The sequence below is a fragment of the Lynx rufus genome, unplaced genomic scaffold (assembly GCF_022079265.1).
Source record: "Lynx rufus isolate CCGP_SWC_20201006 ecotype Redwood Valley unplaced genomic scaffold, mLynRuf1.p SCAF_21, whole genome shotgun sequence".
Lineage (NCBI taxonomy): Eukaryota > Metazoa > Chordata > Mammalia > Carnivora > Felidae > Lynx > Lynx rufus.
In genome coordinates, this window is record NW_025814836.1 from 7671887 (window position 1) to 7687949 (window position 16063).

A 16063-nucleotide genomic window follows, 5' to 3' on the forward strand; every position below is an offset into this window, starting at 1 on the left:
CAAATGAATCCAAGGGTGACATCCTGGTGCGTGAGGCAGGCAACCGGGAGAGAAGAACGTCTGTGCCATCTGGATCGCCCACCTTCTTCCCTGGGCCCACCCTCCTTTCTCTTGGCTTTTGTGCCCAAGGAGAGGGTTAGTCCTGCACAAGCTGGCAGGTGACCTTCAGGTTATTCTTTCCACATTATTTTTATTTTTGTTTTTATTTATTTATTTTTTAAATGTTTTCAATGTTTATTTATTCTTGAGAAACAGAGACAGAGTGTGAGTCGGGGAGGGACAGAGAGATTGGGAGACACAGAATCAGAAGCAGGCTCCAGGGTCCGAGCTGTCAGCACATAGCCTGATGTGGGGCTTGAACTCATGAACCGTGATATCATGACCTGAGCTGAAGTTGGATGCTTAACCGACTGAGCCACCCAGGCGCCCCTCCACATTGTTTTCAAATTGTAGTGGTATACCCCTGAAATAAAATATACTGTTTTGACTATCTTAAAATGTACAGTTTGGTGGCATTTAGTACAGCATTGTACAACCATCACTATTTAGCCCCAGAACATTTTCATCACCCTAAAAGGAGAGCCCATACTTACTCATCAGTCACTCCCCATCCTCCCCTCCCCCCAGCCCCTGCCAATACAAAGTCTGCTTTCTCTGTTTACAGATGTGCCTGTTTTGGACATTTTCATCCGAATGGAATCATACAGTATGTGACCTTTTGTGTCTGGCTTCTTTCACTTAGCATATTTTCAGGGTTCACCTGTGTTATGGCACGCATCAGGACTTCGTTCCTTTTCATGGCTGAGTGATATTCCGTTCAAGGGATATACCATACTTTATTTATCCACTCACTGGTTGATAGACATGTGGGTTGTGTCTGCCATTTGACTGTTGTCAGTAATTCTGCTGTGAGCATTTGGGTACAAGGCTTTGTGCAGATAGCTGTTCTCGCTCCTTTTTTTGGGGTGCAATTCCTGGATCACATGGGTGGTGTTTAACTTTTTAAGGATTCACAAACTGTTTTTCACCATGGTGAGCATTTTATGTTTCCACCAGCAATGCCCTGGGTTCCCGGCTGCTCTCAAATGGCAGAGATTTAATAGCCCCCAAACCTTAATGGCTCAGCCCTTGGGCTCACCTCTTGAGCCCCTCAGGCCTGGTCACGCGGGAACCGCCCTTGTTTGCCCGTGTGTTTTCTCATTCTCTGGCTTGCAGAGGTACCCCAGGCACCACCTGCCCTTTATGAAGCTTCAGTGAAGAGAGTGAAAGATAAAGTCAAAGACGTGCCAGGTGGTCCTGTGGTCAGCAGTAGGGGTTGTTTTAGCAGACCAGACACAGAGAACATGACCAGGCCCTGAGTGTGCAACGTAGGGCTCAGTGGAAATGGCAGCTCATCAGCCTACCCCTAGGTAAGGCTGCCAGATTTAGTAAATAACAAGAGGATACCCAGTTAAGCTTGAACTTCAGACAAATGGTGAATAATTTTTTAGTATTGGTATGTTCCATGAAATATGGATGGGGGCAGGGTGGAGGGAGTGTAAGGAGGGAACTCTCCTTCCCCCTCCCGTTCACAGGCCCAGCCAGGAGATGTTAAAAGATAGACCTACTGGCTGGTTTCCCTAATGGATCTTGTCATGATTCTTTTAAGCCACAGATTGGCTTTAGAAAGATATGATCACCCCCATGGGGATGACCATTATAAGAATAAATACTTCATCCAAGCTCTCATTCTCCTCCAGACAAATACCATGGGAGTGATCAGAATTGTAAGAGGAGCAGAAGAAGAACAATATTGTCATTTTTCTGAGCCACCTGAATGTCAGGGGACAGATAAAGGGGCTTGTGAGGTATGTTTAGTGTGCTAAGTCAGATCTTCAGTTGGACCATGGTGGCTTATGCTCTCAGCCTGGCCATGGAGCACCCAACAAGCAGCAAATTCTGGCTGACCCCTGTTGAGTGGGGACAGAGGAACATCGGACCAGTAGGGGTGACTGATGCCTTTGGAAACAGGGAGCATGAGGTGCTGTCACCAGAGAAGGCTGTCACCTAATTTATTTTTGAGGGGGTGGGGGAGGGGCAGAGAGAGAGGGAGACACAGAATCTGAAGCAGGCTCCAGGTTCTGAGCTGTCAGCATAGAGCCCGATGCAGGTGAGATCCGTGAGATCATAACCTGAGCTGAAGTCAGAAGCTTAATTGACTGAGCCACCCAGGTACCCCCTGAGTTATTTGCAAGCCTGGAATTTCTCTGACAAGAAGTCATGTGTAAGGGGAGATAGGACAGGTCAGTGGGAAGGTTGTGGCTTGCCTGGCTTTGAGCTGATGTTGTGTCCCTCCACGTGTCACTAACATGCTTGTCACTCAGGAGAATGCTTGTATTTGATTTTTATTACAGATGGCGTGAGTGTGTGTGCACTTGTTTGCTATTATTTCATCTCAAGTAATGTGGGTTATATTGCTTATTTTCCATTTAATCAAGCAGACGAAATCAGAATTGACACTTTTAAAAAATCCTAGCTTTAGTTTCACCAACTGGAGCCAAGATACTTATTAGAGCAATTTATTCAAATTAGTATACTTTGATTGCAGACAAATCATCTCTGCCCTGAGCAGCAGTCTCTGGTCCTGACATGTTAGGACCAATCTGTGCCACAGGTCCGTGTTCTGTTCTCAGGACTCTGGGGAGGGTGTCCCACCACCTACGCCAGATTTCATTTAACTTGTCTTACTCACAATCTTCTCCCAGTGGATGGTTGATGTGGCTTCCAGCCCATGGCAGCGGGAACACTCCATGGCAATTACTTGGTGAGGGACATGGCCCTCATGTCCCTGTTGGCTGGAAAGAACTGAGGTAACCCTGGCTGGCATCTTTTTTTTGAGGTGTGGCTGGCTGCTGTACCTTGGGGAGTGCACAAAAGGATTTAAGTAGCATCTTCATCTAAGATGCTGGGAGCCCCAAATCCACCTGGGCCTCTATGATGTTAATTTCAGATGCTGCTCCCCATGCTGCCAAGTGCGCCCCCGCCTTGCCCTCAAGATGGAAATTAGAGCACCAGATGGCCTTTCCCAAGCCCACCTCTCTGAAAACAACCCCAGCTGTTTATTATGAACTGTGGTTGTCATGGTGATGAATGGAGAGAATGTTGACATGGAGGATAGGGTCGAGCCTGTAGAAGCTTTGGGGAGAAGTTGCCTCTATGAGTGGATCTGAGACCCTGTATTGCCTGTTGTCACCACATGCCGTGGCTCCGTGCCAGGTGTCTCATGGACAGGTGTAGGCAGCCAGCTTATGCCCACCTGGCCAAGCTGTAACCCCGTGGGGGCTGCATCCCCCAGAGGGGCACCTCTTCCATTTGCCAAAGGCACCCAGTATAAGATAAGACAAGCAGCAGACTTTTCTTCACAATGGATTTGGCACTGGGACGAGAGACTGTCGCCCTACATCTGTGGCAGAAAACTTAGATTCCACCCCAAGCTGTAACATTTGTAGATGTGGTGTTATCTTAGTCCGTTTGGGCTGCTATCACAAAAACACCATAGACTGGGTGGCTTATAAACAACAGACATTCATTTCTCGCAGTTGTGGAAGCCCGAAGTCCAAGATCAAGGCGGCAGCAGATCTGGCGTCTGGTGAGGGGCCACTTCCTGGTTCATAGCCAGCGCCTTCCCACTGTGTCTGCACATGGTGGAAGAGGTGAGGGAGCTCTCTGGAGTCTCTTTTATAAGGACAGTGATCCTACTCATGAGGGTGGCATCCTTATGAGCTCGTCTAATCCTAATTATATCCCAAAGGCCCCATCTCCTTGGGGGTTAGGTTTCAATATATGAAATTGGTGGGGGCACAGACATTCAGTCTACAATAGGTGTGGTTGACCCATTTTCATTTGTCAGTGGTTGGTTTGTTTCTTTAGGGTTTTTGGAGATGACTAGTGTCCATTCAGCTCCTAGTAAGGTAGAGCGGGCCTTCAGGAAATGAAGTCGGTGAACTCAGCCTAGGGAAAGTCACCAGGTTAGAGACCTTATGAACAAGAGGGAAAACACAGATATGCTCTAAGTGGACCTTGAAATAGCCACGCATGAAAGACGACAGAAGGTTTTCTGGGAGGATGTCACAAATTTGAGATTTACGTAAAGTGGATGGGAATGGCATTTCCAGTGAGAGTTCCCATTATCCCCTTTGGGAGATTTTGCCTGGCATACCTTGGCCACAGTGGGTGGTGTAGAGCCAGTAGGGCAGAGGGAAGACCTAAACTAGGAGTTTGGGAAACAAGCCTGACTCCATTAGGACCCTGGTGACAGTGGTCCCCAAGCCAGGGTCAGCCCTACAAGAAGGGACACTGTCAGCTTGGCTTGGTCAGCATAGGGTCCACTCATCATAGCCCTCTCATCTAGGGAAGGATGGGTTCAGGTCCCAGAAGGAGGGCAGAGGAGCATGCCAGTTGTCCCAGGCAGGCCTGAGCCCCAGAGCCCCCCAACTTGGGGACATACTAGGGCAGCAGAGGGAGGCCAGCACCCATGTGCATGGTCTGATTGTTCACAGGGCTTGGGATAGAGACAGTGTTTTGGGCTTCCAGACAAGGATGCAGGGACCTACCAGACATCTGACCCTCCTGGCCCCAGTTGCACCTCTGCATCCCCTCTATTCCAGGAAAGCCTCATTTCTTCCTGTAGCTTGAGTTCTGATTTCTCTCAGGATATGGCAACACCTTCCTTTTCCCCTTTGTGTGCAATCTTCCCCATGTTTAAAGCCCAGTCCCACTTTTTCCACCTCCCATCTGAACCATCCCTGTCCTCCTCACCTCCCAATGCCTCTGAAACGCGGTGGTGTTTTTAGTCACAGAGGAGATGCTCAGCTAGGAATCTTTGGTCTGCTTGGTGCCATCAGTGCCAGGATGGTGGGCCCATGTCTCTTGAGTTTTCTCTAACCCTCCCAGAGAGATTGAATGACATCAAAGAACACAGCAGTGAGAATCTAGAGAAGACTGGCAACAGCCTCTTACTGTGCCACCTGGACCTGTGGGAACTAGCCATTAGTGCCAACACCTGGAGCCTCAGTTGTCTCAGCTGTAAACAAGGAGAGGGAATAATGTCAGTTATAAATAACTTTATAAATAAAGTGAAAATAAATTTATAAATAAACACAAGTGTAGTGTATATTTATAATATAAATATAAACTTATTTCCTTATAACTTATTAATGTCATTGTTATCATCATCCTCATCCTTATATTGTTACTACTTGATACTTTATTTCTAGAAAGTTCTGAAACTTCACATGATGGCTTACACCTCCTTTGGGATTTGGACAGTGATTTTAGTGCTGTGGATCTGGCCTTTATCTTCTGGATGGTACAAGGCACTAAATAGAGATACCTAAACTTTAAATTTTCTTAATTGAAGTAAAAGAAATTTTGGTTTGATGTCCTCTTTAAGAGAATACCTGTGACTTGTCCTTGGGGCATTTTGTTTTTTCTAGTAGTAGATTGACCAATTTGCATTAACTAAAGAATTTAGATCCTAGAGTTTAGAATTTGCATTAAACTAATTTACATTTTTTAGAAATATGGTGTCAACTCTTGGACACTGTTGTTGGGAATGCAAAATGGTATAGTTGCTATGGAAAAAAGTATGATGGTTCATCAAAAATTAAAAATAAAATTGTAGTGTAATCCTGCAATTCCATGTAAGGGTATATACCCAAAGAATTGAAAGCAGGAACTTTAAGAGATATTTGCACCCATGTTCAGAGCAGTGTTATTCACCGTAGCCCAAAGGAGGAAGCAACCCAAGTGTCCATTGACAGATGAATGGATAAATAAAATGTAATATATACAAACAGTGAAATATTATTCAGCCTCAAAAAGTCAGGAAATTATGACACATGTTACAACATAGATGAACCTTGAGGACATTATGCTGAGTGAAATAAGCCAGTCACAAAAAGACAAATCCTGTAAGATTCCACTTATATGAGGTACCTAGAGTAGTTAAATTGATAGAGATGACCAGTGACTGGAGTGAGACAGTAATGGGAAATTAATGTTTAATGCATACATATTTTCAGTTGTACAAGATGAAAAGAATTCTGGAGATGGATGGTGGTGATAGTTGCACAATGTTAATGTACTTCATGACTCTGAACTACACAGTTAAAAGTGGCAAATTTTATGTATGTTTTACCACAATTAAAAAATGATAATAAAATCAGAAAATTGGATTCAAAACATGAAGATGACACAAACAAGTGGAAAGATATATCATGCTCATAGAATGATAATTCATATTTTTAAAATGCCCATCCTACACAAGGCAGTCTACAGATTCAGCGCAATCCCTATCAAAATACCAATAACATTTTTCATAGAACTAGAACAGATAATCATAAAATTTGTAAGTAAACACAAAGACCCCAAATAGCCAAAGTAATCTTGAGGAAGAAGAACAAAGCTGAAGGTATCACAATCCCAGGTTTCAAGATACACTACAAAGCAGTAGTAATCAAAACAGTATGGTACTGGCACAAAAATAGACATAGTGATCAATGAAACACAATAGAGTCCAGAAATCAATCCATGCTTACATGGTCAAATAATCTACGACGTGGAAGCCAAGAATATATGATTGAGAGAAAATCTCTTCAGTAATGGTGCTGGGAAAACTGGACCACTTTCTTATACCACACACAAAAATAAACTCAGAATGAATTAAAGACCTGAATGTGAGATCTGAAACCAAAAAAATCCTAGAAGAGAACACAGGCAGTAATTTCTCTCTGACATTGGTCATAGCAACATTTTTTCTAGCTATGTCTCCTGAGGCAAGGGCAACAAAAGCAAAAATAAATGATTGGGACTATACCAAACTAAAAAGCTTTTGCACAGCAAAGGAAGACACCAACAAAGCAAAGAGACAACTTACGTAATGGGAGAAGATATTTGCAAATGATATATCCAATAAGAAGTTAATATCCAAAATATATTAAAAACTTATGCAACTCAACACCAAAAAAACAGATTAAAAAATGGGCAGAAGACATGAACAGACATTTTTCCAAAGATGACATACAGATGGCCAACAGACACATGAAAAGATGTTCAACATCACTTATCATCAAGGAAATGCAAATCAAAAGCACAATGAGATATCACCTTATACCTGCCCCAGAATGGCTAGAATAAAAAAAACAAGAAATAAGCATTGGTGAGGATGTGGAGAAAAAGGAATTCTTGTGCACTCTTGGTGGGAATGTAAATTGGTGCAACCACTGTGGAAAACAATATGGAAATTAAAAATAGAACTCAAAAAATTAAAAATAGAACTACCATACAATTCAGTAATTCCATTGCTGGGTCTTTACCCAAAGAAAACAAAAACACTAATTTGAAAAGATATGTACATCCGATGTTTATTACAGCATTATTTACAATAGCCAAGATATGGAAGTAACCCAACTATCCATCAAGAGATAAATGGATAAAGAAGGTGTGGTATATGTATGCAATGAAATATTGCTCAACCATAAAATGAATGAGATCTTGCCATTTACAACATGGGTGGACCTAGAGAGTATTATTCTAAGTGAAATAAGCCAGACAGACAAATACTATATGGTTTCACTTATATGTGGAATCTAAAAGAACAAATGAGCAAACAAAAAACAGAAATAGGCTTATAAATACAGGGAACAAACTGGTGGTTTTGAGAGTAATGAGGAGGGGGAAATGGGCAAAATAAATTAAGAGGATTAAAGGGTACAAACATCCAGTTATAAAATAAGTCACAGAGATGAAAAGTACAGCGTAGGAATATAGTCAATAATATTGTAATAAAGGTGACAGATGGTAAAGAAAAAGAGAAAATATGATTCAAAAACATTTTATAAATATAAAAGAATACATGTTAATTGCGGAAGAGTTTAAATTTTGTCCATATGTGCACGCACGCATACATGTACACACACATGCCTACCTACGCATTTCCCAAAATTGTATCATACTGTATCTTGGTTTATTTCTCTAATGTGTAAAAGCACCATCTCATCTTTCGCTTCCCGGTTTCCAGGTTTGCAATGGCTTGGAGCAGCCAAGGAAGCAGCAGCGTTCTGATCTCAATGGACCCGTGGACAATAACAACATCCCAGAGGTGATTTTCTCTAAGGATAAGAGTTGTGGCTTAGGATTCTGATGTTGGACCTGCATACCCCATCATGGTCTTCTCGGCCTCTCCATGATGTTCTCATCCCACCCAGTGCCTGGGAAGGTGGGGGGTTCAAGTCAAACAAAGTTGGGTGTCTCTGTAGGAGGAGGAAGGAAAGGTTCTTTCCTGTTCAGGCTCATACCACTGTGTGTTCATGTGTTGCTAATGGTGTATTTGTTGGCGGGGGGTGGGGGGTCATTTGTGCTCCCTGGTTTGACAGAAACTCATTATACTCCACTATCAGACAGTTATGTTCTAAGTCAGCGTTACTCAACTGTGGCACCATTGACATTTGGACCAGAACATTCTTTGTTGTGAAGGGCTGTCCTTTTCACTGTAGGATGGTTAGAAGTATCTCTGGCTTCTACTCACTATATGCCAGTAGCTCACAACCCCCTCCCCAAGCTGTGACAACCAAAAATGTCTACAGACATTGCCAAATGTCCCCTTGGGGACCAAAATCATCCCAGTTGAGAGCCACTGTTCTAAACCAACAACATGATTTTGAAAAACAATCCTGTACAAACAAACACTGCCTTGATGGAGGTTATTAAAATGAGGCCTTAATAAATAATTTATTTCCATTTTCTGTAGAACATAGTTTGGATGGGATTTTCCAGCTTTGGTGAAATAACTCTGGCCACCCCATAGAGTGGTGTCCAATCTCCTTTATCTTACTTTTAAAGACAAGCTCTGGTAATTCTCATGCCTACCAGTTGGAGAACCATTGGTTGTATGGTCTCTAGGCTCTCTTTTAGCAGTGGCAGGCTAATCTGGGGGTCCCTAAGTTTTAGATGATGGCCTTTGTACCCCATGTTTTCTCATGGGAATTGATTCCATATGTCCTGCCTAAACACCATGGTGCCTAAATGACATTGGTTTGCTTTATGGAGCAAGGACCATCAGTTTTAAGGAACATCAGTTACTCAGTGGGGTTTAACTTTTCACATATGGTACTCAGCCTAGATCTTATGGGCCATCTATTTAAAACTGTCATGTGTTTGTTTTCTTTTTTGTTTTTCTTTTCTTTTTTTTTTTTTTTTTTCATATTTCCTAACAGACAAAGAAGGTGGCATCATTTCCAAGTTTTGTGGCTGGTAAGTGACTTTGAATTTAATGTTTGGAAACAGTTGCATTTTTTTCTCCAAGCAAATGGTATTTTTACTTTTGTTTTCTCCTGCAAAGCTTGTTTAAAAAGCACACCTTCAAGATGAAAACAATATTATAATAAGAAAAGGTGCTTAGGCATTTTGTTGTTTGAGCACTTTGTAAGCCCATATTGTTATAGAGGGAGGGGGATTCAGTTGATTAGGGAACAGTAGACCATCCCATTTAATTACACCCTCAGTAATGGCCTCACACATGACACTGATGATTGAATTAATAGATTGAAATGTGTCTGTATAAGCAGCTAATTATGATCTAACACTTTTGATTACAGTGGATATAATTGCATCCAAATTCAGGCTGTTACTCCTTTTTTAGACTCTTCATTTCCCTCCGCTCTCCTGTCTTTTTTTTGAGGGGGTTAATACTGCATTTCGGCGTTCGATCAAAAAACCAGAACCAATCTGTTCTGTACCACTTGTTGGTGTGGGGAGAATGCCTGCTTGCCTTTTGGCATAACCAACTTTGCATTGTCTGAAGGGCTTCAGGGAACCTTGGGCCCTCCCTTTCAAAGGTCCTCCAACACCACTATAAGGAGTCTTTTATTTTTTTAAGATTTTTTTAATGTTTATTTTTGAAGGAGAGAGAGATAGTGTGAGCGGGGGAGGAGCAGAGAGAGAGAGAGACAGAATCGGAAGCAGGCTCCAGGCTCTGAGCTGTCAGCACAGAGGCCGATGCGGGGCTCGAACTCACAGACTGCGAGATCATGACCTGAGCCAAAGTCAGACATTCAACCGACTGAGCCACCCAGGCACCCCTTTAAGGAGCCTTTTAAATAGGATCTTTCTTCAGCCAGGAGGGTGTTTCCTCCTCTTGCTAGTGTTACAATAAACAGTGTGAATTTTATTAATTCTTTCAATAAGCTGGTAATTAATTTTTATGAAAATTTAAAAGTGCAAGGTAAATCAATCTTCAGAGATAAGTAACTTTAAAACCTTTCCTACCCTGGTTTTCTTTTTTAGTAAAGAAGTGACACCAGGGAAACTGAGGCCCCTCCAGTTCCCTTTCAAGGGACTAATTTGAACCAGGCTAACACAATTCAAACTGGTTGAAAACGAATTTATTGGCTCAACCCAATTTCAACAGGTTCAACATTGTATTGGCTCAGTGTGGCTCAAACTGGATATTAAAAACAGTTTTGAACTGTTGAAATCAATGTTATACCGTTCAAATAGACTTGGTTCCATTTCGACCAATTGAGGTAGGCTCAAATGGGTTTTGCCCAGCTGTTTACATGTGGTTCTAGGTAAGTTTTAGCAAGTTAAAACTGGATCAAACTGGTTTTCTTCAGGGCACAATAGGTTATGATAATTCTGGTCCAGCTGGCTAGTTGTGGTTTTTTCAGGACCCGATGACTGGCACGAAGAGACAACACCCATTCCATGCCCCCACTGTAGGGTTGATTGGGTTCCTGATTCAGAGGACTCGACATCTCATAAATAGGGAAAGATGTACACTTTCCTCGGTGGTCAGAATGCTGCAACGGGGTGTACCAGTCACAGTGTTTCAGTGAGGTGGGCTCTTGTGGGTCCGAGAAGCTCGCTTTTCAAAGTATCATGGTGTCATCTGGGCAGAGCTCCCTCAAACTGCTTACGGGAATGATTCGGATGTTAGATTCCCCTGGCTCTTGAGTCAGCCTCCTAGGTACAGAGGAGGCAGATGGAGAAGGATCAGGAAGCAGTATCAATGCCCAGGTGCTCTGAGAAGTACCTCTCACTTCTAGCATTCCAGAAAACTCACTTCTCTGTACCAGCTTATATATAAAATCAAAACAATGTTGGATGCCCCAAACCAATTCAGTGTGGCTAGAGCTGCTTGTGACCAGCTCAAACCAGTGTGGATAGCCTTAATTTAGAATTTCCTGTTAGCTATGCCCGTGCAATGGTTGTCAGAGATATTGGCCCGTGAGAATATGAGGGTCTGAATTCAACTGGGATGGCTCTTCCTTGATGGGTGTTTCACACCCTTGGGCTCCTGCCTAGCTCCTATACAGCTGTGTGTACACTCACGGAAGAATGCTCCTGCCTTATTCTTTTTGAGGAAGAAGCCCCATGTCTACTTGTACTTAGGAAACCTTGTGAATCTGTATGTTTCACATAAAAGACCTTGAAGACCTACTCAACAGACTCCTCCTTGTCTCTCATTGGCCAGAGCTGTACCATATGACCAGTGCCCTGGTCAACTTCAGTGTTGACTGGAGGATCAAGTATTTGGCTTTCCAGGAGGGCAGGGGAGAAGGTCTAGAAATGAGTATTGGGGTAACAAGCCCCCAGTGCCTACCCCAGTGCTACACCCAATCCAGCCAACAAGCATTTCAAGTGTGGGGGAACCTCCAGGGCTTGTTCAGTCTTCTGGTTGAAAGTCTGATTAGCTGAGAGGACCCAGTATAACTATGACAGGAAAACAGATCTCCCACCTCCTCTGGGTCTGAGAAATCACACTGGAAGAAAAGCTCCTTGGAGTTTTTATGAGGGATGGCCTTCAGTCCTACCTTATTTCACACCTAGTAATTGTTAATAGTAATGAAAAATAATAACAGTTACTATACAATGACAACAGACACCATCTTAACATCGACTGGGGGCTTAGTGTGCACCAGTGCCAGGGATGTGTGCTGTGCACCTGCTTCAGGTCAGCCACCACAGGAAGGGCAGATGCTTCCCCTCATTCTATAGGGTAGGAAAAATGAGGTTCAAGCAACTCATTTGAGGTCATTTGGTTGCTGATATTAGACCCATATCTGGGTACTTAGCAGCATAAATTCCTCACCAGGCTGGTTTCCTGCCTTCTTGACATGCCTTCATATACCACTACCATCAATAATGAGGCCGGGGAATTTTTTTTTAATGTTTATTTATTTATTTTGAGACAGAGAGCAAGTGGGAAAGGGGCAGAGAGAGAGGGAGAGAGGGAATCTCAAGCAGGCTCCATACTGTCAAAGCAGAGCCAACGTGGGACTTGATATCACGGACCACGAATCATGACCTGAGCTGCTATCAAGAGTTGGATGCTTAACCAGCTGAGCTACCCAGGTGCTCTTGAGGCCAGGGAATTCTTTTTGGGGGCTTACTTTGAGCCAGGCACAGCTCTTAAATATACTGACTCAGCAGTCCTCCTGATAACACTAAGAGGTAGGTGCTGTCACTGATGAGTAAATTGAGGCTCAGAGGGGGTAAGTCATTCACTCAAGATCACCAGGTAGTATGTGGCAGAGCAGGATTGGAACCCAGGTGGGAGTCTGAGCTCATTGTCCCCAAACTGTACTGCTTGAGCAACCCTTAGCATGCAGCAGGTGAGGAAAAAGAATAGAAAAAGAATGGAGAAGACACGTGGTTCAGACTCCAGGGAGTCCACAGGAGAACCTTCCAGAGGTCAGAGCCATTGGCCCCTCTCAGGCTCAGAGTCACAGCCCTCTCTCATCAGAGGCACCTGAGTGAAGAGGCCCCCATGACCACCATCTGCAGGAAAATACCCCAGGATCTGTTGATCTTCTTGGCTCCTCTCAGACCAGAAAGGTTGATGCTGCAGGGTGAATCTTGTGCAAGGGCCCATTGGACGGAGGACCCACTGCCTTCCCTGTGGGAGGAATCCTGGAGTGGCGAGGAATGGCGGGACCCCCAGGATATCCCCTTCTGAGGGACATAGAGGCTGGCAGTGGCATAAATCCAAGTGGACTAGGTGGTTGCCCACCTCTAAATGAGTATACATAAAAGGCTTTTCCATAAAACCAAAAAGTTGGTGCTGGCCCCAAAGCAATGGAGTCTGACAGTGGCAGCTTCAGGACAAAACAACAGAGGCTGATAGATTGTATTCTGTTCCTTACACTGTTCTCCTAATCCAACAGCCAAAGCTTATGCAAGATGTCCTAAGACACACCCCACCCCACCCCACCAACAGCTCTAGGCTTATGATAGAACGTTGCTTGTCCTCAGGTGCCAGGGCCCTGGGGTCCCTTACAACCTGTCTCTACTGTGTCAACTTCCCCCTTGTGCACTGGCCACTCATAGAACATGGGGGCCCCTGGCCCTGCTGAGCTTGCCCCTCACACCTTTTAGGGGTCCTCACCATGATAACGCCCCTTGGTTATTTTCATGCAGTGGGAACTTATGATCTGACCTTTTAAAATGAGCACTTGCGGTGAACCTGTTCAGATTAAGACTCCTAAAATGAAGACAGCTTACATCTCTTCTTCTCCAGCCTGTCAGAGGGGCCAGGCTCCTGAATCACAGAGCGGGCAGGCCTGGGGGACTGGTGGGCATGTGTCTGGGATGCTGTTGGTGGGAGGATGGGAGTAAGGTAAACCTGGGCTGTAGGGGCCCAGAGCATTCCAAAGGGAAGTTGTGAAAGCCAAAATAACTTTCCTTTTTGGAGGGCATCTGGGTGGCTTGGTCAGTTGAGTGTCTGACTCTTGATGTCAGCTCAGGTCACGATCTCACAGTCCATGAGATGGACAGTGAGGAGCCTTCTTAGAATTTTGTTTCTCCCTTTCTCTTTACCTCTCTCTCTCTCTCTCAAAATAAATAAAGTTAAAAAAAATGACTTTCCTTTTTTACAAACATTATTTGATCTTGTCTCCAGTTTTCCAAATGGAGTCGTGAATAGGGATTAGACAGATTTTAAAATAGGAACTTCTATTCACTGGAGGTTTGTTAAGATATTTCTGAGTAGTGCTTAGATCAAGCCAAAATCCCTAAGAATTAAAAATGCATTCTACCCTGGAAATCCTTATTTCCCTTCTCTATCTGCACATCCCTGTACTTTTCCCTTTTCCATCTGCCCATCCCAGACCCCCGATCCCTTTCTGGAATAGAAGTTACTGTTAAGTCTTTTGTGAATCCTTCCAGAAATTTCTTGGACATATATAAAACTATAGACCCTTTTCTTAAAAATAGATATTACACTGGGACAAATGGGTCTGTACTTTGCTTTTTCATTTCTTGCTACATCTTGGAGATAACAGCTCTAGAACCACCTAATTGTTAAGTGACTGCCCAGGATTCAGGTTCATGGACATATGATGGGTGTTAATGAGTCCCCCGTGGATTGTTTGGTTGTGTTTAGTCAGTGCAGCAGTGAGCAGCTTCATGGATATGTCTCTGTGTCCATGTATGAGTTCTCTTACAGAAGCCATTCCTAGATAGAGCAGGGTTACAGTCTGCCACATGCCAATTTGGGTAGAAATGGCCCAAGAGGAAGACAGGGTTGTGTGTGAGAATGCTGGTTTACCAACACTGCATGCCATCCAACCGTTTGGTCTTAGCCAGGCCAACGGATGAAAAGTGATATATTCTTGATGTTATGTGCACGTCTTCCATTGGAAGTGAAGCCAAATGCCGTTTCATGTGTTTACAAGCTGTTTGTGTTGATTTTCCTGCGTGATGTCTGTTTGTCTCCTTTGCCCACTCCTCTGTTGGATTTTTGGTGTTTGTTATTGATTTGCACTGTTCTTTACATATAAAGGACATTTGCCCTTTGATTTATATTGTAAAAGTTTTCCTTAAGCTACTGTCATCTTTTGCTTTTTTGCATTTTTTAAAGTTTTTATTTGGGGCGCTTGGGTGGCTCAGTTGGTTAAGCATCCAACTTTGGCTCAGGCCATGATCTCACGGTTGGTGGGTTCAAGTCCTGCGTTGGTCTCTGTGCTGACAGCTCAGAGCCTGGAGCCTGCTTCAGATTCTGTGTCTCCCTCTCTCTCTCTGCCCCTCCCCTGCTCACACTCTCTCTGTCTCCTTCAAAAATAAACATTAAAAAATATTTTTAAAAAGTAGAGTTTTTATTTACATTCCAATTAGTTAACACACAGTGTTAGCTTCGGGTGTACAATATGGTGATTCAGAACTTGCATACAACACTCAGTGTTCATCACAAATGTACTCCTGATCCCCGTCACCTTTTAACCCATCCTCCCCACCTCCCCTCTGGTAATCATCAGTTTGTTCCCTATAGTTAAGAGTCTTTTCTTGGTTTAATTCTCTCTTTTTTTCTCTTTGCTCCTTTTTTTTCCCTTAAATTCCACATATGAGTGAAATCATATGGTATTTGTCTTTCTTTGTCTTATTTCAATTAGCATAATACCCTCTAGCTTATCCATCTATATCACTGCAAATGGCAAGATTTCATTCTTTTTATGGCTAAGTAATATTCCTCACACACACACACACACACACACACACACACACACACACACACACCACATCTTCTTAATCTGTTCATCAAGTCAGTAGACACTTGGGCTCTTTCCATAATTTGGCCATGGTAGATAATACTGCCATAAACATTTGGGTGCCAGCAGGTACCCCCTTTCAATTCGTACTTTTGTATTTTGGGGGTAAATACCTAGTAGAGCAATTGCTGGATCATAGGGTAGTTCTATTTTTAACTTTTTGAGGAACCTCCATATTTTTACTTTGTTGAACATTTTATTAGGCAACTGTATGCATCTTTTTCCTTTGAAGTTACTAGGTTTTTGGGATTAGTATGACCTTTACACTCTTACCATTATTTTTTTTCCTTATAGAACTTTTATGACTTTAATGAATTACATATTTGATTTGTCCAGAATTTATTTTGGTATATGGATCCAGAAGGAGTTACATTTTAAGCATTTTCTTCCAAACAGCTATTTGTGCCAAAACTATTCCATGAATTTCATTCCTCACTGAAATGAAATGCTGCCTTTGTCATATAATAAATTGTCATATA

General features: G+C 43.1%; 1 protein-coding gene across 1 annotated transcript in view; it reads left to right on the top strand.

Annotated features, from left to right (window-relative positions):
* APBA2 (amyloid beta precursor protein binding family A member 2) overlaps positions 1–16063 on the top strand; it is a 223780-nt gene that overhangs the window by 169347 nt on the left and 38370 nt on the right. The window contains exons 4-5 of the mRNA XM_047086754.1: positions 8060–8140; positions 9255–9291. Of these exons, the coding sequence (XP_046942710.1) occupies positions 8060–8140; positions 9255–9291 (118 nt within the window). The remainder of the gene's footprint in view (positions 1–8059; positions 8141–9254; positions 9292–16063) is intronic.